Source organism: Phoca vitulina, unplaced genomic scaffold (assembly GCF_004348235.1).
Source record: "Phoca vitulina isolate PV1807 unplaced genomic scaffold, GSC_HSeal_1.0 scaffold15, whole genome shotgun sequence".
Taxonomy (NCBI): Eukaryota; Metazoa; Chordata; class Mammalia; order Carnivora; family Phocidae; genus Phoca; species Phoca vitulina.
In genome coordinates, this window is record NW_022589718.1 from 24,557,963 (window position 1) to 24,579,846 (window position 21,884).

At 35.9% G+C, this 21,884-nt stretch overlaps 1 protein-coding gene across 23 annotated transcripts in view; it reads left to right on the top strand.

Annotated features, from left to right (window-relative positions):
* SORBS2 (sorbin and SH3 domain containing 2) overlaps window positions 1-21,884 on the top strand; it is a 347,266-nt gene that overhangs the window by 244,656 nt on the left and 80,726 nt on the right. For 14 of the 23 annotated variants that reach the window (XM_032413609.1, XM_032413608.1, XM_032413610.1 and 11 more), the window contains 4 exons: window positions 7,365-7,414; window positions 12,671-12,763; window positions 18,338-18,364; window positions 18,604-18,728. In XM_032413609.1, the coding sequence (XP_032269500.1) occupies window positions 7,405-7,414; window positions 12,671-12,763; window positions 18,338-18,364; window positions 18,604-18,728 (255 nt within the window). In that variant the 5' untranslated portion in view covers window positions 7,365-7,404. Of the gene's footprint in view, window positions 1-7,364; window positions 7,415-12,670; window positions 12,764-18,337; window positions 18,365-18,603; window positions 18,729-21,884 lie in introns of those variants that run through there. The other 9 variants (XM_032413615.1, XM_032413616.1, XM_032413606.1 and 6 more) reach the window with 6 other exon arrangements.

Consider the following 21,884-nt stretch of genomic DNA (forward strand, 5'->3'; position numbering starts at 1 on the left):
GGGCCAGGGAAAGGGAGAGAGAGGCTCGATCTCATGACCGTGAGATCACGACCAGAGCTGAAACCAAGAGATGGACACTTAACTGACTGCACCACCCAGACGCCCCAAAGATTTTATTTATTTATTTATTTATTTATTTATTTATTTATTTATTTATTTTAGAGAGAGAGAAAGAACATATGTGCGCATGTGCACATGAGCAGGGGTGGGGGCAGAAGGAGAGACAGAATCTCAAGCAGACTCCACGCTAAGCGTGGAGCCCATCTCGGGTCTCAGTCTCACAACCCTGAGATCATGACCTGAGCTGAAATCAAGAGTTGGATGGTCAACTGACAGCTAGCCAGGCACCCCTCTAGATATTTTTTTCTTTTTGATGCAATTATAAATGGGATTGTTTTCTTAATTTCTCTTTCTGATGTTTCATTATTAGTGTATGGAAATACACTGATTTCTGCATATTGATTTTGAAACCTGAAATTTTACTGAATTTGTTTATTAATTCTAACATTTGGTGGAATTTTTAGGGTTTTCTATATATAGTATCACGTTATGCACAAACTGAGGCAGCTTTACTTCTTCCAAATTAGAAAAGTAAGTGATTCTTTTAAAAGATCAAAGATTTGTTGCTCAAAATATAAATTTATGGTACTCTGTACGATGGTGGAATGAAGGGGAGATACTTTCACTTAGGAAACTAATCAGAAATGGCTATCACTGGGATGTTATCACAGCAATTTGTCACACAATTCTTTGTGTGACATTTTATAGACATCTCTTTCTTCTGACTGTCACCTTTGGGCTCTAAGCTGTCAAAGGTAATAGCAACGGATTTATAAGAAGCTAATTGTCACACCCTTTAAGTGTTACTTTCCCTTAGGTTCACTAGCAACTTAGCTGGGCTAGGAGACAAGTGTTTGATTCAACTATTTCTTAGGTCTATCTCCTTTTGTTGACTACAAGGTGGGAAAAAGAAAATCTCAGTTAAAAGAAGGCTCTGTTTAAGGAAGAAAGAAAAGTTGCCTAGAACGAATTCCTTTTCAATTCCCACATGTTGCTAAATTGGGGATGGGATAATTAGGAGATGGGAAAATCCGCACAAATCAATCTAATAAACCATAGATGCTCACTTCAATTTAAAGCAATAAAATAATGTCCTAGGTATTTTCAGGGAAGTCTAAAATATTTTCTTAAGACTCAATCAAAGACAAAAGGTATGCCTCAAACTATTTGAAATATGGGTGAATAAGAATGATGCTAATTTGACTAGGGGTGATTTGCTGCAGGGGGGAAGGGAATAGGTTTGATCTTGCTGCCATTGCTACTGTTGAAGGAGATGATAATGACATTGGTATAAATCCTTTAGATGACTGGGAATAGGCAGAATTGCATTTTGAATCCAGGCCTGCCTTACTCCGTGACCTTTCCTTCCAACACTACTCAGTTCACCTATAACATGTGTTCCTATATTCTATTAATTCTTCACCTGTTTCTTTGATAATGTGCCTGACTCATCAGATCCCCATTAGGAATCTGCTTTTTTTTTTTTCATTAGGAACCCATTTGGCTTTTATTTTGCACAATAGAAGCCAGTGGAATTTTTCTAGTACTTTTGAACAAATGACTTTGTTTTAGATAAAAAAAAAAAAAATGATGCATCTATAAGTATTTAGATGTATCCTATAATCATTCTCAATATAAAAGTTAAAGATACCATGAAAGTAGGATATTAGAATAATATTCAATCACATGACCATTTAATGTGAAAAGAAGTTATTTATAATTAGGTAAGAGAGTAAGTGACAGACTTTGAGGCTTTGGAATAGCTTCAGAAAGAAAATTATTTACCAGGTGATTGACTTCTTCTAACCAATATGGTCTTTTTTTTTTTTTTTTTTAAGATTTCATGTATTTATTTGAGAGGGAGAGGAGAATGAGAGAGAGAGAGAAGACAAGCGGAAGAGCGGGGGGGAGGGAGAAGCAGACTCCCCGCTGAGCAGGGAGCCCAATGTGAGGCTGGATCCCAAGACCCTAAGATCATGACCTGAGCAGAAGGTAGACGCTCAAGCCACTGAACCATCCAGGCACCCTAACCAGTATGGTGTTTAAGAAAAATCTGTTAAGTATTTTGACCAGCTTGCTTTGTAAATTCTCAAAAGGAAAATTGTTAATTTCCATGTTAAACATGCTATTGTTCCTCAGGAAGTTTTTTCGGGTATCAGGAAAATTGGTATAAAAGAATGTTTTGGTTAAATTTGGTAAAAAAAAAAATTATATATTCTTATAAAAATAATGGCCTCAAGTTCTTTGTTCTTCACTATTCATGGTGATGATCTGTCTTTATTCCTAGAAATGATATTGAATGTATTCTGATGCCAGCAATCATGTATAAATGCTGTGGGTAATTTGGCTCCTGAATAATAAAGACCCAGGCACCGTTAGTTCAGGAATGTTGGGAGGAATTTTGAGTTCTTACGTGAATGCTGAGCATGGACAATCATGCCCTCACTATTAACTATGAGGACATGGACCACCCACTCAGAGGCGTCTGAGGAGTTTCTGAGTCAGTGTCATCTACCAGTTGTCATCGATTCAGAGAAACCATTCAGAAAAGTGGTTGGGGTGAATTCTTACGTTCCTAGATTCAGGGACTATAAAGGACAAAATCATCTACTTGGGGTATTTCCTGTGAAAATTTTAAAACAGCCTGTTGACAGAAAAGATAAATGTAATCAACCTAAAAATAAGTCATTTGATTGTAACTGAAAAGTAAAACAATTTGGCACCCAAGAATACTTCTAATCCTACCACTGTCAGGGAGAGAGAGAGACAGAGAGAGAGGCACACATTGGCCACTCAGTAGTTTATCCAGAAAGAATGGTACACATGATCCATTCCAAAGTAAATTCAGGTTAAAATCTGGTGCATAGCCTCAACATGCATCATTTTTATTCTTGTGTCTAAACTGTGTCTCTAAAAAATCTAACACCCTTCAATGTTTTCCTACCACTTAGACTGTGTTTCCTTTCTTCTAAATAATATATGAGCTATGAATAGATCAATTTCAAAATAACCCCAGCAATTATTGGATTAAAATTTTTCTATGGAAAATCTTTTGGGCAACTTCTCTCATTAGCCGAGCTAAAACGTCGTCCTATAGTTTTATAGATGGTCTTGGTGCTTGAATTTGAGTCTACAAAAATAAAATGATTTACACAGAATTCTTGGCCAAACTTGAGGAAAGGATTTTGCCTCTGCTTCTCTTCAGAATGGGATGCCTGATAAACAAAAGAACTCAAGCAGAATTATAAGATTATGAACACAAAATCATGTTAGTGCCTATGCATGAACAATCAAACATCTTCTTAGGACCCTCATTCAAAAGTAAATTACCCAGTCTATTGTCATATGCCTGTTGGGGATAAAGACTGTTCTGATCCATAAGAAAAAAATGGATGTCAGATAATCAAAAGAAATGCAAGCTGAATTAAAAGGCTACAGACACAAAGTCACATTGTTACCCACGCATGAACAGCAAACCCAATCTATTGCCATATGCATATTGGAAATGAAAGCTGTTCTGACTTATACAAAAACAAATAGATCGCTATATACAAATTAGTATATATATAAAGTTGCTTTTTATATAAGACTTGGCAAGAACTGAACTTAAGTAAATACATCTCCACACCACCTGTGGAAACTCATTTTGACACTAATGCACAGAGAGTTCTTTGCTCTGTGGATTATTTGCTGAGGTTCAAAGTAGTCTGTATTTTATCATTGGTTTTCATTGTCTTGGCCCTTGTTCCATCCAATTTAGGAGAATACTTGAAATACTCTCTCTTCTAGTAGCATGCAAACACTCTAGGAATTTGATGCTTTCCTGACTAATCTATGCTTGTTCTGTAAGTACAATCTAAGACACTTTTCCAGAACAGAACAAAAGAGATTAGATTTGTTTTAGTTTAAACTGTCTAAAGAGAGTTCTCAGTTGTGAATTTATTAACGGCTTTAGTACAAATAATGGAAATAGAATCATGCATTTTTATTAGTCATTCAAGAAGCCTTTTATTTCAGGTTCTTCTTGAAAGCTCAATCACCCTGGCTCTTCTTTTAACAACTTGGAAAATGTCTTGCCTGATTAGGAAGTTAGTCATTTCACATTATGACATCTAAAACAATGAGAAGCTTAAAAACCTCACAAATTACATTTATTAGTAACAGGATACATCACTTTAAAAATGAAAATCTCAAGGATCTGTGGCACCTTTCTTTGTTCCTGTTAATTTTATTTTTCTTTTTGAGTGGCAGATGTTTTGTAAATATCAGCATTTGAATTCAAACAACAAATGCTGACGATTAGTTCTCTACATGAAAACATTACGATTTTGTATTGGCAGGTTCTGTATTCCGAGCGTTGTTGACCTTCCTTCTGTTTGATGTTTTCTTTAACAATCCATATTGTTCCAAGGCAAACACGATCTTTGTCATTCAGCTTTAAAACTTAGGACAGTTTTAAACAAACCGTGTTCTGAAAAGGAGTGCTAACGTAGAATTTGGGAAATGTTCTTCCAGTCCTCATTTTCTGGAGACTGTTTATTCCTTCTTGTTTTAGCAGTTGCCTCAGACTTGGTCACGGACATCCCCTGAGGTTTTTCTTTTCCATTTACTTTACCCATTTAAGGTTAACATATTAAGAGTTTTGCTACCGAGAGATTAAAATAAATACGTTTGATGGAGCTTTCTCAAGGCTCCTGGACTGACCACGGCCTTCTTCCCTGACTTCACTGGCATCTTCAATACAGGCCATGTGAAGCCTACCAAGTAGAGTTCCTCTACAAGCTGCCACATTTTTCTGTGTATTCGGGGGAGGGGGGAAGCCTGTGCTTCTTACTTGTATGCACTGAAAAATCAGAGATAAAATTCATCCTAATAAAGTTTCCCTCGTTCAGTCTTGAAAGTCAATTGGCCTTTGGGATGCCTGGGTGGCTCAGTTGGTTAAGCTTCTGCCTTTGGTTCATGATTTTAGGATCCTGGGATCGAGTCCCGCATCAGGCTCCTTGCTCAGCTGGGAGCCTGCTTCTCCCTCTCCCTGTCGCTCCCCCTGCTTGTGCTCTCTCTCTCTCTCTGACAAGTAAATAAAATCTTTAAAAAGAAAAAAAAAAAAGGAAAGTCAATTGGCCTGTGAAATTTTACTGTAAAATTCACCATAACATTTAGTAACTCAGTATTAGAGATGGCAGCTTCAGGCAAGAATGTGACACTCAACAGAATCAGGTGACACAAAAACACTACATAACAAGGCTATCATCTGTATTGTTTTCAGCTTATAGCTCTAAAAAATAAATTGGAGTGACTATCATTACTGTGATTTTATCCATTCTCTATCTTCGCTGCTTTAGTATTGATTGAATACCAAGGTATTAGGAATTTAATCTAGTCATTAAAAATAAATCCTTTTCCTTTTGGTTCATAATTATGTCTCCTGTCATTTAAGAGGTTTTTTTTTTTCCCATGCTATTATATTTTGCCATTTCTCACAGACCCTGGGAGAGAAGATAGGTATCGTTGTACTTAGCGGGTGTTCACATTTTTTTTTTTAAGATTTTATTTTATTTTTTGACAGAGAGACAGCGAAAGCAGGAACACAAGCAGGGGGAGTGGGAGAGGGAGAAGCAGACTCCCCACTGAGCAGGGAGCACGATGTGGGGCTCACAAGCAGGGGGAGTGGGAGAGGGAGAAGCAGGCTTCCCACTGACGGGGAGCCTGACTCGGGACTCGATCCCAGGAACCCGGGATCATGACCTGAGCTGAAGGCAGATGCTTAACGACTGAGCCACCCAGGTGCCCCGCGGGTGTTCACATTTTATCATTATAATGTCACAGTAGTGATGAGCAAGACCAGGCTTTCTATAAGAGGTGAACTTCGATGGCCATATTGAAAGGAAACGATGGATAATGAATAAAGCCAACAACATGAGGACAGGAGAAATGGTCAGAAAGGAAGAGAGGGCAAGAACCCTGGCAAAGATAAGAAAGTCAGGGAGCTCATTTGGTGCTTTTTCTAGAGACTGAAGAGAAATATATTTATCAAAAGTCCTTCTTGGGGCGCCTGGGTGGCTCAGTCGTTAAGTGTCTGCCTTCGGCTCAGGTCATGATCCCAGGGTCCTGGGATCGAGTCCCGCATCGGGCTCCCTGCTCGGTAGGGAGTCTGCTTCTCCCTCTCCTTCTGCCTCTGCTTGTGTGCTCTCTCTCTCCTTCTCTGTCAAATAAATAAATAAAATCTTAAAAAAAAAAAAAAAAGTCCTTCTTGGCAGATCATGACAAATTTTTTTCATTTCAACCTTATCCCCACTTAGTCATAATGTATAAATATTTTAAATTATCAGATGTTAGAGTGCTAATGTACACGGAAACGGAAAGTGTGGGACTAGTGAAGTTCATGTTCATCTAACCACGGGTCCTAATCAAGAGCAAAGGCAGAATGGCTGGGGTTAAACATTTCTTTCAGAGCTCTCAATCATAAAAGAATTGCCTCTTCCTATGACAGCATGTCCTTCCCCTTTGGTCTCAGTGTGTGGATAAGTAAGAAACTCTAAAAATGGGCTAAGAACTAAGTCATCTAAGTCCAGGGAAAGAACTAAGTCATCTCACATATCAGAAAATAATACACAATATCTTAAATTTTTTCCTACAGCAAGCAACATTCCACCAACCATTTCTAATGAATTAATCTCAATTGTTATACATCAAACACTTCATTGGGAAAAAACACAGTATCTAATGCTGAAACAGAAATCGGTTTTGTAGTAACTATTTATTTCCTACGTCTTAAGAAAAAAATAGGTGAATCTCCTCTTCCTTGACTGTTTGTTCAAAATATATGTTCAATACATTGACCTAGTAATATATTGAATACTGTAAGGTCATGATCTCAAATAAAATAAATTAAATGATGTAATAAATTGAATAATATAAGGTAATGACTTCAAAGTACCAGGGTACCTTCCAAAAGAGGATACTTACCAACCAGGTGACCCCTTCAGGCTTAGAAAAGAAAAGCTGTTAGTATAAATGTAAAAGAAATTTAATTTTTCACAAAATTCCTCTCGATTTTCATCCGTGAATGGTCACCATTAAACAAAAACCTAAGTTTATGTTTATGATCAAGAACCAATAATGACTGAAGTTTAACTTGAATACAATTATAAATTCTGCCCACCTTATTAAACCCTGATTTAAAATAAGACAATGATAATGTGATATTAATGCACAAGTACACCAAAAACAAAACAAAAACACTCTTTCCTGATATTTAGTTCCACACGCAGTGAACAAATTAATGCATCATTTTTTTTCTACAGGAAAACTGAAGACTTTAATAGCAAACCCTCCAAGGTCAAAATGAATACAGGTATGCTGTCTCTGTTAGTTTTAAACTCTTTAGTTTGGTCTTTAAAAATCATCTTGGCCCCAAATCATTAAGTTTAGTCCTCTGCTGATCTGATTAGTCTAAATTCATTACCTGATTTCTTTTTTTTTTTTTTTTTTTGTGCTCCAATCCTATGGCTGTCAAATGTAGAATTTTCTGTTTTGCTATCTACTCTTACTCCCTTTTCTATAACTGTATCTTGAAATTAACTCCTATAAGCTCTAGGAAAAGGTAGCATGTCATTTAATGCATACATTTGAAATTTCTCACTTAAAATAGGATAAATTCATAGGCAAATAGCTCTAGCAGAAAATATTTAAAAGTTCCCTTTCTATAAACATGTTATGTTAACAGTGTTAGCAGAGTGCCAAACTTCACAGGAGATCAGCTTAATTAATCTAGACACGATACACATAAAGGGGTAAGCATTATGCTTTTAGAATGAGAACAGTATCTCCAACTAGCTTTAACAACATTGAGGTCTCTGAACTCTGTATCACATACAGATTAATTGTACAGTGTTTGTGACACATGCTAGGTACATATGAATTTTTTTCCACAGTAGAAATCTTTTAACTTATATTTTCAGCTTTCCCCCCCGTAACTGTTATATTCTCTACCAAGTAATTCTGTAAAACAACTCTCACAGAAATTCTGTAACCTGTGTTCTAAAAATACTCTTTCCTATCCACAGGTGATGTCTGGAAAGTTGTTTTAGGCAGTTACTCCATGGCAAAGTAGAAAGGGTAGTCCCAGATATTTTCTCACATCAAGCTGCTTGCCTTTTTGCTGTCTCTTGTTGTTAGCAAAATGCCCCAAGGGAGGACTAACAATCATTGGTGAGAACCAATATATCTAATCCCTAGATCAAGTGTGGAGACATGGTCACTTGTCTTTGTCCATGATTCTGTGGCTGCCCCTTAGCAGAGACCTCAGAGAACCGTGGGTCAGCTGGCCCCCGAAAATGCAGTTAGAAATGTGGAGAGCAGGGGCATCTGGGTGGCTCAGTCGGTTAAGCGTCTGCCTTCGGCTCACGTATGATCCCAGGATCCTGGGCTCGAGCCCCACATCGGGCTCCTTCCTCAGCGGGGAGCCTGCCTCTCCCTCTGCTTGTGCTCTCTCTGTGTCAAATAAATAAATAAAATCTTTAAAATAAATAAATAAATAAATGTGGAGAGCAACAGGCAAGACGAGGATATTGGACATAGTAAAATATATAAGGAAAGCTTAGAAATCAAGAGAAATGATAACCCTAGAAATGGACCAAGTAAAGGCATTTGGACAATTGGAAATGTGGCAGGTAGACGCGGGAAATGAAAGCAGAAATACTATTAGGCAAAGGGATTGAAGAAAGCGAAAAGAATAGAGAGAACACAGCTGAACAGGAGAAGTCATGGTGTGAACATCACTCCAGCAGAATGTCCACAGGAGGAAGTTAATATTCACTGATTGTCCTCAGGCATCTTCCCACAGATTTATCTTGAAGCTAACTTCCCAGTATCCTTCATTCTGTGGAGTGCTGATTTGCCTTTATATTATAATGCTGTGAATGACAGAGGGATAATATGTGATTATACTAAATATGCCATATTCATTACAATGCATTCAATAATTAATCTTCCTTGTCATAGAATGCAAGTCCTAAAAGCAAAGTAGGCAAAGAGAAATTTGTACATTCGCTTAGGTCTTGGGGGTACTTGAGCCAAGTTACTGCTCCATCAGCATGAATGTAACTCTCGAAAGTATGCTCTCATTTAAAAGGAGTGAGCTCAGCTCTATATGGAATGCTAATTTGCATAGTTATTTTGCTTATCTGGGTGACTTTATACACGTATATACATATAAAATATAATATTCAAACATATGCATACCAAGTTGATTAGAAGTGACTGGAAACTTTTGTTTAAAATTCCGAAGTAATACTATAATGTTGCTATAAAAACAAACCACCTTAAAATATATATATATATAAACATTGCTGTAGGAAATTGAAGAAAGCACTGTTGCTATATCTACAAAATGAAGTAGAGATTCGTTCCTAAATTTCCGTATATAAAACTGGTCTTTATTATCTACCTATCAATCATTAAAAAGATATATTAGTATTTCAATGTCGATGTGTCAGTCACTAAAGCTTTTGAAAAAAATATTATTTTAAGTTAGCTTTTTCATTTTTAGTTGAATACATTATAAAAGAGCCAAAGAAATGGGATTCATTTTTCATACAAATGTATCTAAACAATCTATAGAAATATGCAAAACGTGCCATATTTCCACTCTTAGAACCTGTGGACCATTATTTTCTAAGGAAAATCTTAGCTATTAAAGAAAGAAAGGAGGTGAGCACTGTGAATTGTGTAAGACTTATGAATCACAGACCTGTACCTCTGAAACAAATAACACATTATATGTTAAAAAAGAAGAAGATAGTAGGAAGGGAAAAATGAAGGGGGGGTAGTTAGAGGGGGAGATGAACCATGAGAGACTATGGACTCTGAGAAACAAACTGAGGGTTCTAGAGGGGAGGGGGGTGGGGGGATGGGTTAGCCTGGTGATGGGTATTAAAGAGGGCACGTTCTGCATGGAGCACTAGGTGTTATGCACACACAATGAATCATGGAACACTACAGCAAAAACTAATGATGTAATGTATGGTGATTAACATAACATAATAAAATAAAATTAAAAAAAAAAGAAAGGAAGGAGAGAAAGGCATCAAATAATGCATAGTGTGTGATTTACCCATGAGTGTTTCCCAGCAGTTGGAAACAGCTCCTAGGAGGCCTACAGCTGGATGCAAAAGTGCGCCACTTTGCAGGCCATGAATGAGTGTGAAGATGAGAACAGCGTCAGGATTCTCTAGGATGATCTTGCGTGTGCAGGACAGTATCCTCATTTTGAGATCTTAAAAAAATACCTTCAAGGAATAACAGACAGTATCAACACATAAGTAAGTAGAAACAGAATAGAATAGATTTTTCTCTTCTAACAATTTCACAAACGTCTCAACTTTTCGAGGGGAGCTCTGTACTAAACTGTTAATAAAGACTGACTCTCCATTCATTTTGTGTAGGTCTTAGAACTGCTTAGAAATTGTTTAACACAGAGGTTCCTACCCTTTCTTGTTTTACGGTGCCAAGATATCTTAGTATCAAGCCAAAAGAAATACCTAACAGTTCTATTCATTAAGTAGTAGGTGTGGACAACTTAATAAGTACTTATGTTCTACCAACGGAGAAGCAATTTGAAAAAAATAATATACTTTAATTAAAAAAACCAATCATTTTATCTTATTCTTTATAACCATAGTTACTTACTAACAGGATATGTGTGCCTGTTGGACACACCAAAACTTCTCAGATCATGGAATTTGAGCGTACCTCGCCGCTCTCTTCTACTGGTCCAAAATTATTTTCTTTGCCATAGTGATCACCAAAACTCAGCTTTTCAAAGATGCGTTATCACGTAAAGGAAGACAGCTCAATCTATTACGCTGAAAATGGGAAGTGGCTCAGGCTAGTAGTTCATGCAGGGTCTGATAGGTATCACTGTGTTCTCCTCAAGGACATTAAATATCCTCCCAAGCCCTTGGGAACCTCCTGATGGGTGCCTCAGCACACCGTTTTGGAATCACATGTTTAACCGGTGACTCTGAAACTCCTCATTGTGAAATTTTTCTTTCCCATTCCTGCTGGTTTTCAGATGTTCAGAGTTCAAAGAACTAGAAAATAAAATTTCTTAGAAGTCAGTTCCCACTTTCAACACCCTTCACCACACAGTCCTTTTAGACCTTCGATAGCGGCTATAGACCACGTATTCACTGACATCACCTCGATTTTATCTGAAACACTCCCCCTCTTGTAGCTATTTTTTTTTTTTTGCAGTTTGCTAAAATCCTATTCGTGCCTCTCTTAAAGATATCTTTAGTATTGTATGCTTCTACCATTTGTGTCTTTCTATGTTTGATCTTGATTTATTTGAATTCACATCTGTTACTTCCAATCATTTTTCTGTATTAATTATTGTCTGCATTAGGAAATTGTTATTTTAAACATATGTTTAAGAAATTATATCTTGATATGAGAATCATTCTACCAATTTTAAGTTCTACTGAGCTTACTGCTTGTGATTTGACCAGGAATTAATTCAAATTGTAGCTCCAAGCACTCTTAAATTCCCTCACTTCCAATAAACAAAGTGGATACTTAAAAAAATAAAGAAAAAGGGGAAAAATGAGAATACCAATGTGGCAATATATAATGATTATGTTATCATATTGGTGGTTTTTTTATTTGTTTTTCTTGTTCTGACTTTCAAAAAGAATTCAATTTCAGTTGTTTTCCTTCCAGGGGAATGAGCAAAACTATTTATTGCACATTCCATATACAAAGGAATGTGGGAATGAAATTGGAATCTGTTCGTAAATAGCACATGAACCTTCTAATTTTAGAAGTCTAAATTCTCATATCACATTAAAATAGCTGATGCCTTTTCACTTACTTTATCTCACATTGCGATTTGCTTAAAGTAAAAGCGTATAGATCCTCATATACATATTGTTCAATAGCATAAAAACAATATAATTTTTTAAACGCTGGTCATTTCAATACTGTATATATCAATATTGCCTTTGATTCCAAATAAGCCAATTATTTCCATAACAATAATAACTACGAGAAGACAGAGAATTTCTGTAATAATACATGTTTCTTTATGAACCCTATACATCAAATATACCATGCCTGTATCAGTTAACAACTTTTACTTCAAGAATTGAGTCCAGCTACCTTTAGGAATCATAAATAGTTAAAATACAGCAACACCTAAATGATGGATACAAAATAGGTCATACCATAGCTCTCAATATTGAGTCAAGACAGGTTGTCCCTAACCTTAAAAGCTACTCACACTGCTTATAAATTTAATATGAATTGAATTTAAGTGGTATAAACAAAGTTGAGTTCTATATTTGTGTTTTCATTAAAGAAAACCCATAAAATCTTAAGTATAAAATCTGTGTTTTTACTAAAGCATTGGCATCTATTTCTAAGACAGACCCCGGGTTCTTTTTGTTCTGGCTTGGGGCGGGTGTGAAATTTTCAGATGTATTCCATGGTTACTAACCCTGACTGTTCATCCTCCTCATGGATGTCTGGCACATTCCACTTAGAATGCATGAGACTGCATGTGCTTTTCTCCTTTGCTGTGGCTTCTGCTGTGTCATTTTTTTGCTTTCAGATAGCGGTGGGTGTGCTCGCAAACGTGCCACCATGTCTGTTACATTAACATCTGTGAAGAGGGTTCAAAGTTCTCCAAACCTATTGGCTGCAGGTATATATAATATCACCAACTCACAGAATGTCACAATCGAATGACTTAATCTGACCTTTCTCTCTTTCCAGAGTTATCTTGTTTGGATGATGAAAGTAGCTGTAAATACCTTTCGAATGCCCTACAAGTTCTTAGTTTTCTTGTCTCAAGAATAGCTCCTATCCCTTCTGGCTTTTTTTGTTCTAAAAATAAAAAGCCAAAGGAAACTGATATCTTATTTAAAAAAAAAAAATTCAAAAAAACTAATTAAAAACCACAGTCACCTGCCAAAAATGTGCTGAGGAACACAAAAATGTGCTGAGGAACAACTGCAAGTGTTAATTAACTATTTAAGTTTTTTTTCTCATGAACTAAATTAATATAATACTTAGTTACGATAACTAACAGGGGCTTTAGTTGTTCTTCTTTAACCTAAAAACTGTTGGGGGGGTGGGTACACATGGGGGCAGGAAAAGGGATTTGCAGGAAAGTGAATTGTTATTAATTCACTTCTTTGCCAAAGGTCACAAGCAATGTGATAAAATATTAGTTTTGAAAAAGACCTTAAAGCTTCCTTTAATCCAATCAGCAAAGACCCTTCTAATGTAAAGTTTTTAAACATCTTGGTCCAGTTAAGATTAGCACATACCCACAGATTCTATATGTATGTATCTGTAGAAAGTAATTGGGAGTGTGCTATTTCGGCATCCACTGAGGTGCGTCTCTTTATGACCTATGCCTGTGGGTTCAGTCCGCACCGAGAGGGGTTACTGCTGTGAAGGATCAAAGTGAACCCTGCAACCCCAGTGGCTGGAGGCCCTGAAATAGGCCCATACCCTCTCATGACTAGTTGGTTGGTTGGCTGGTTGGTTAGTTGGTTTGATTGTGGGTTGGTTAGTGGAGGGTTCCTTGTTTTTTATTTATAATATTTGTGGGTTTAGGAGAAGTTGGAGAGAGATGGAGAGTGTTTAAATAATTTTAATTCACACTGTGCCTAGCAGTGTCTTTTACACACATCAATTTAGTAGTTAATTAATACTGAAGATGTCCTTGGTTAAAGCCACTTTGATCCTAAACTAGCCAGCCATGGTGAGGGAAAAAAAAAACATGATTTTAGGTGTAGAATTCCCACCCTTACCCACCACCACGTCCAGTTCACAAATGGATTTTGATGTACAAGTTTAAATGGATTTTGATGTACAAGTTCCATTATATGGTGCGTTTTTAAAAAAACACAAACTGCACCGCAATGTATATAGCATAATATCATTTTGGTTAAGAAAAATCTCTATATACGTATTTGTACATGTTTGTTCGTGTGTGTACGCACATGGAAACATGTTAGAAAAACTCAAATGCGGATACCTGAGGGAAATGGTAATGAAGGGAAAAAGAAAATAAACAAACAAACAGATTAAATAAATAGAATTCTAAGGCCAGCAGGTAATTGGAATGCCGAACCACAAATATCATTGACATTTCAACCAAGTAAAATTCCGTCCCAAGTTATTCAGATGTGGACCATCTGAGTGGCCCGTCTAGGGAACGTGGCACTATTTCAACAATGCCAAATTGTTATGATTTACAAAAGTAACCACGAAAGAAATAACAGTAGATTGAAATAGAGATTGCCATTCTGGAGAGTCAAAACTAGAATACCAATTGCATATCACTCAGCTTAGTGGAAAAATTTTAATGCTTCAGAATCAAAATAACAAAAGATTTAATACTTTAGGAAAATGAAATAATCTTCAGTAGTAAAAGTATGTAATGGCTCTGGACCATTTAAACTTTTATATCACTTGGTCTAAGATTTCTAGAGAATGAAGTCCCCTGAACTTTGTTTTTTGTTACATGAAAAATGGATCTCTTTTGTATTAATTAGACACATAAGATATATCCCCTTTTCAAGAAAGTTTTAATTACATTTTGAAGAAAGAAATCAGCCTCTTTATGGCTCTTTCATTATACGATAGCCTTCACAAGAACTTATTTGACACAGTGTCTTTTTGTGAATCAAAGGGGGATTAGTAAATATTTACTACATTAGATTATTAAAATAAAACAGCCTATAAGTAAAAGACCACCTCCACAAAGGATTCTCAGCTTCCCTCTGTCCTCCCTCAGGTCACAAAGTCAGTATGAACTGCTAGTCATCAATTATTAGTCCCTTAAATCAGTGTGTCTTTGTCAACCCTTTAGAGGTAAAGTCCAGTGAACAATTCATAGCACATCGTGATGTTTTCAACCCAAGCTAAAACCACAGCAATGACTATGTTGACCATTTCATTTTACCAAAACACTTGGCAGTCTAAGATAACACTGGTGTGCTCTGGTGACTGGGTCCGGCCAACACCACCCATGTGTTTTATATATACCCTTGGGAAATCTCATCTGTTTATACCTCAAGTTTCCTTTCTTTAAAAAAAAAAAAAAGAATTCATTTGTCATTTTCCTACCTCTCTGAGAACTTAATCATTTCCCAGACTCAGAAGGATTTGTCATAATTAAATAAGAGTAAATTAAAAAAAGAAATAAAAAATCTTATCACAGTACTTAGAAATACAGTAGGCATGCAATTAGTTGACTTGAATTACTATGTTTAATTAATTCTTGGAAAGCATTTGAGCTCTCTAAAGAAAGGAGCTATAAGAATTAAAATCATCATAATTTTCAAGAAAAGTATAGTTTATAATGTCTAATATAGCATACCAGTTAAGAGGAATTTAAATAAAACCTCAGAGTAAAGATTATGATGTAACAGTTACCACAAACACAGCTACATAAAAACTGTGATGTTGGAATCATAAAATCGGAAAGGACCTTTGAGGGCATCCAGCCCAATCTCCAAACTGAGCCAGGAATGCCTTGCCAACTTCTGTGACAGGTGTCCACCACCTTTTGCCTGGGAGGGGGATGTTCATTGTACCAGTGCAGAGTGCTGATAGTTCTTAATTCTCACAGACCCTATTTATATTCACATGCAAAATAGCCAGGGAATGATAAATTTGTCCCATTTACTCATTCTTAAATTTTCAGAGAAGCAATGACCATCAACTAAAGAATGCCAGGAATTAAAGGCTCTGATCCTTAGAATTTTCAGAAGTGAACAAACTACTGGACAAAACCATTTTTGCCATGACTCTGCCAAATCATTTGCATGCTAGACTTTTTTTTTTTTTTTAACTGATATTCTCTTTACTTGCCATGGTTCCAGGATGTTTTCTGTTACCTGCTCCAAATCACACTTGTCTTCCCTTCCTAAGCTTTCTTCGCAGAAATTAAATAAAAGCAGTCTATGGTTAATAGTAGTCATGTGAGATAGTATTTATCTTTCAGTGCCTCTGAAGGATTATAATAAAATAGCAAATCAGGACTGGATGTATTAAATATCTATAACTGGTTTTATGTTAAAGAAACAAACGTTGTACACTTGAGTATCCTTAAGAGACCACCCACCTAACAGTAGATTTTAATCATTAACTTAAGACTCATTAAAATATGGGTTCATCCTGAAGTTTTAATCCATGGCCGTTTTTCTCCCTTCTCCTTGCTCATAATTCTACACACTTGTGTCTACCATGTTAAGCAGGGCTCAGTAGAGTTCATCCTTATTATTTTTTTTAATTTGAGTATAGTTTTAAAAAGCTTACCATCATTAATATCCCATATTTCCTGTAGCAGAGGTACAGTTTCATTTGGAAATCCTTGGGCCCAGTACAGCGGGAGAGAGAAGCCGCTGGTGGAGCCCAAAGTGACTGTCCTCTGAGTCTCACACTTAATGTTTATCCCACTGTGGGTTTCATAATCTCCAGTGTGGTCACCAGTAAGAAGAATAAACTATCAGTTAAAGGGAGTTTATTTCAAGTGTCCTTCAAATCTGCTCAGTCAATACACCTTCCTCCTCTACACCATGTCTACGCCACCTCCATCCCCGCATATAACCACACACCCTTCTTTATGAGCTCAGTTTTATCCAACTAAGAGTGAAATAAAATCCCTATTCTTAAGCAAATAATTATAATATAAATAATAATTATTCATGCTGCTTCCCTTTTCACTGCCATTCCCTCAAGTCCCAAAACGTGTTCCTTGTCCACAAACAGTATGTGACATGCGGGTGGTCATGACATCTCTCTCCCTGAGTGCCCCAAAGCAGAATTCTAATGATTGCTCTGTATTGCTACCCTGTTTATTTTCTTTATAGAGTCCTCATTATTATTTAAGTGATAGAGAATTTCAATCACTTCTGCTTCCATTAAATCCTAGAAATAGAGTCTAGTAAGCATTCCACATAGAACTCTTGAAAGCTATTTTTACTTGCGGTACCTATTTTATTACTCTGATTTTGAATTCGTTAGAGATAAATTCCACACTATATTAGCTATTATCATAAAGGATGAAGATTTGTTAGTGTTCTCTAACTCACCTGAGCTGGAGACATGGTAATGTACTCTGTGCTAATTCACATTTCTTTTTCTTCCTTTGATTTGGAAAGAATATCAAATATTTTATCTAAAAGTCAAACTCTCATTTCTCAACTCATTTTTATCACTCCAAATTCATGTGTTTAGATTTCAAAATATCCCATAAACATTAGAAAGAAAATAAAGAGTCCCTTTTACATGTAACATTCATGTTCTACTAGGCATTGAAATACAGCAGTTTAAGAATGGTCTCAGGGACCCTGTGGGGGGAGTCTAGGATTAGATAGAAGATCAGGCTGGATGACCCCCAAGGTCCTTTCTAAAGTTCAGGCTTTATGATTCTATGTGAAGTTGACCATGTGGTATAAAAGAACCAAGCAATACAAACCAATTGCCTCAAGTGTGCATAAGTTACAGAAGATTCTTGAATGTATAATTTGAATAAAACTGACAGTAAATACGTCATTGAGCCACTTTCCAACTGCATTATAAAAGCAATTTCTTAATACTGAAACTCATTTTCCACAGCTTACTGCAAGACAGTGGAATATATTGTAACATCTCTTTCATATTTGAATACAAAATGACTTTAAAATGGCAATAAGGAGGAAACTCAAAATCTAGAGTAGAGAATGATTTGAAAATATCACATAATATGGTAGAAACAAGTACACTTTCTTAAAGTATAAAAATTAAGTGCAAACTACAAAAAATCGATCACTATCTAACACAGGAGTTTAGTATGCTTAGTAACACCAGAGCACTAACAGCTAAGTATCCGATGTTGATTTAATGCTTGAAGAAACAGTCACTGCTTACAAACCAGATACCTTTTGATCCTTTAATTTGATATTTTAAGATTCATATATGCAGCTTGAGCAATAATAAGATAGAATTATATGGTTGCAATATTATTGAAGGAAAAAAATCAGTGTTTGTTATACGTGTTAATTACATATTATGTTTAATGAATGAAAATCTCATTGAAATAAAAATAAATGCACAAACCTCCCATTTAGTAGATTTGACTTACTTAGAGTTTTAGAAATGAGATAATGTTTGCAAAAAAAAAAAAAAAAGTGGATGTGGCTTTTTTGCCAAATGATCTTTACTGGATTGTTCATTGCTTGTTTGCTAGTATTAATTTCAACATTTCTTTTTCTTTTAGGGCGTGATTCTCAGTCACCAGACTCAGGTACAGAAAAGCTATTCTGAATAATCATTACATTTGTTGTGAGTTTTTCTTAACATATCCGTAGTCACATTGTTGACCTCGTAGTAAGCTTCAATTGCATATACAGTTATGTCTATTAAACTAAATTTAATTTCTAAAAAGAAATCTTCAATTTTAGAAATAAAAATAAATTTTACCAAAAAAATGTTAAAAGTGAATGTAGATATTTTTGTATCCAATTTGTTTTCCCTTAATAAAAGCTTGGAGATCTTACAATGATCGAAATCAAGAGACACTGAATGGAGATGCTACATATTCCTCTCTTGCAGCAAAAGGTTTTAGAAGCGTTCGCCCAAACTTACAAGAAAAAAAATCACCAACTCAGGTAATCCTGCACACTCTTGTCTACTGTGTTATGTTAAAGCATGGTTATCAGACTACCGCTTTAGAGCCTCTTCTCTAGTAACAGGTGCATATTTAGATACATGTTTTATCTTTAATATGTTTTGCTTTTGTATTTGTATTCCTTGCCAACCTTGTATTTACGACATAGAAGACACATTTTAAGTTCAAAACAGGGTTTGTGGGTTTTTATTTTTAATTCAGTTCATAAAGGTAGATCACTTTCTAACATAATGATTACAATTATTTTTTAATTCTTAAAAAGCTGTTAGCTGATGCTTTGGATTTCGAAGTTATGAGGTCAGCAATATGTTATTTATTCAATAAACATGAGTTATGCAACTGCTTATTATATTAACTAAAAGAACTCTGTGTTGGAGATATTAGTCAAATTGTGCCCCAAACGTGAAAAGTGTTATCAAAACAATGTGACTAAATATACAGTACCTGTACCTCAAAGTCTAAAAATATGCATATACCTCAAGGTCTAAAAACATGCCAAGAGAACACATGTTCATTTTAACATAATTTTCAAGAATATAGATGGAGACAAACTTCATAATGTATTCTCTATAAAAACTCTTTTCTCCCTGAGAGCAACTATTGATAATAAATTAAAATGCATTCTAAATGGAATAAAAACGATCATTTCATCTAGCCAACAAAATGTGTAGCATAATAAGAAGGTATGACATTGCTTTACTTTCTTTAAGGGTAATGGTTTCTATAATGACTAACTTTGACTTTCTCTCTGTTTTTCCTTCAACATTATTTCTCTCTTCGGATGTTTTTGGCAATCCAGGCACCCTTTCCACCACCCAGAAAAGAGAGCTTGTGTAGCTCTTTGATAACCAATCCCACAAAGGGTGACATTTTAGACCAATTAGTAACTAACACACACACTCCTTCCTGTACAAAGTACTTTACTAACAAAAAACCTCTTGAGGGAACTATGTATTCTAATGATGACTCCAACCAGACAATTGTGTATTCAGAAGAATCTAACACAACTGTGTCATATACACAAAAAATCACTAACCCGCTACCACCAGCTGCCAGCACTGGTCCCCTACCAAATGCTGATATCAGCACCCCATTTCTACAAGAGGACTACATGCAAGATTCTCAGACTCGAAGAATTTCTACATTGAAACTAATCCATAACCAGGATCTAGGAAGTCGTGTCCACTTTAATACTCCACAGTTTTCCCAATCTGTGGAAGTCCCATCATTTCTCAAAAGGCCTTGCTCACCACCCCCTAACCCAGTGCCTGAGATACACACAGCATCTCTTTCCATTCAGATAAACCCCGTTTCAGGACATGATCCTGAAAGCCACAAACAGCTACCTGAGCTTTCTCCAGAGACTACAAAGATACCTCTTCAGCAAGAGAGACAAAAATCTGCAGTTGCTGCGGCCTCTCAGTCCTCAGACTGCCGGGTGGTACATTACACTTTCCAATCTCTTCTTACAGGTGTTCAGTAGAGACCCTAACTCTTTTGGTTTGGCCTTCTTATATAACCTAATGCTTTGTAGTTCCAAGCAGGAAGGGAAAGGAGAAAGAAACCATCTTCCTCATCTTCCTATTTAGAACCCTACTAAATTAATCAATAAATTTCTAGGTATGTTTTAATTTAAAAAATAGTAATATATATCAATGTGTGTATACATATATATACACACACACACAGATCTTTTATCCAGAAATCATGTTTTAAATTTTTTCCTTCTAAGTATTTATTAGAAGTCATTGATGAATTGGTTATCACTTAAGACTCTGCAAACCACTTCAGCATTCAAAGTACTTTTAAGTTTTACAGTAATATTTTTATGCCAGACCTCTGAGTACCTAGATTTACTTTATTTACACGTACAAATTCTCTTAAAATAATTAACAGTTATAATTCACTTTGGCAGGAAACATGTATCTTAATTCAACCAGCATTTATTCCTTTGTAGCTCAATATTCATTTTTGCTGAACCTTGACCAATTTCTACCTCTTAAAATTTATTGCAGAAAGTATTTCATCAATCCTTAATACCCAGACAGTTAGGAAGTAATTTTTTATTTCCCTATATGTAAAATTCACTCATGGTGTAGTTCTGCTGACCTTTATTCATCATTTAGAAGAGAAATGTGTTCCTCTTCTTGGTTTTTGCAAAATGGCATAGTTTTAAGAGCATAAGCTTTAAGGATAAACATATTTCAGTTCAACTCCATCGCTTCCCCCACCTATAAAGCAGAAAGCTTAAGCTTAGATAATTAAAAAGATAAATGGGTGATTTCATACCTCTACTAAAATATCTCCTTCATCAGCTAATTGTGATATGCAAAATCAATTCACTAGAGAAATTTCTTTGAATTAAGGTAGTATCTTTTGAGAGCCCCTATGAAATATGACAACAATAATTATAATAGCAACTAACAAATACTAAGAGTTTATTATATTCAGGCACTGTTACAACTTATTTACATTTATTAATAACTTCCACAATTCCATGAGGTGGGGAGGACAATCAAGACACTACAGACAGGGTTCTGCCAGTGTCAGAGAGCAAACTTAGTTGTGTCCCAGGACACCTGCTTCCAGGAAGCAGGGGTAGGAGAAGTCAGAGCAAACACCACCACGTTAACAACTCAGGTTACTCACCTAGCATAGTTTGGTTCTTCTAAATGGTTTTATTATGCTTGAAAACTTAAGTTTGATAACTTCCTTTTTAGAAGTTTTGTCGCTATCCATGCTGACCGGAGATAGTTGATTTCATTACATAATCTCCAGAGAATCAGCATGATCCACAAATTAAGATATTTTTTTCATTCAACAGTTATTTATTGGGCATCTACTATGAGTCAAGTCTGTTCTAGTCACAGAGCTGTATTCGAAACCATTGATAATTAGAATCTTGCCAGGGAGGGGCAAGTATTAATAAAAACTTGCATAAGTAGATTACCTACAACAGAAGGAGATTATGAAAATAACTAAGCAATGTTAAGCAGGGATCTGGGGAGCAGAGTTCATGTTACTTAGGATAGTCAAAGAATCCTCATTGAGAAGACAGAATAGCTTTGAAGGGGGAAGCCCATTCCTGCAAGAGAGAGCATCTAGTGTCAAGGCTTTAGAGCTGAAGTATGCTGGG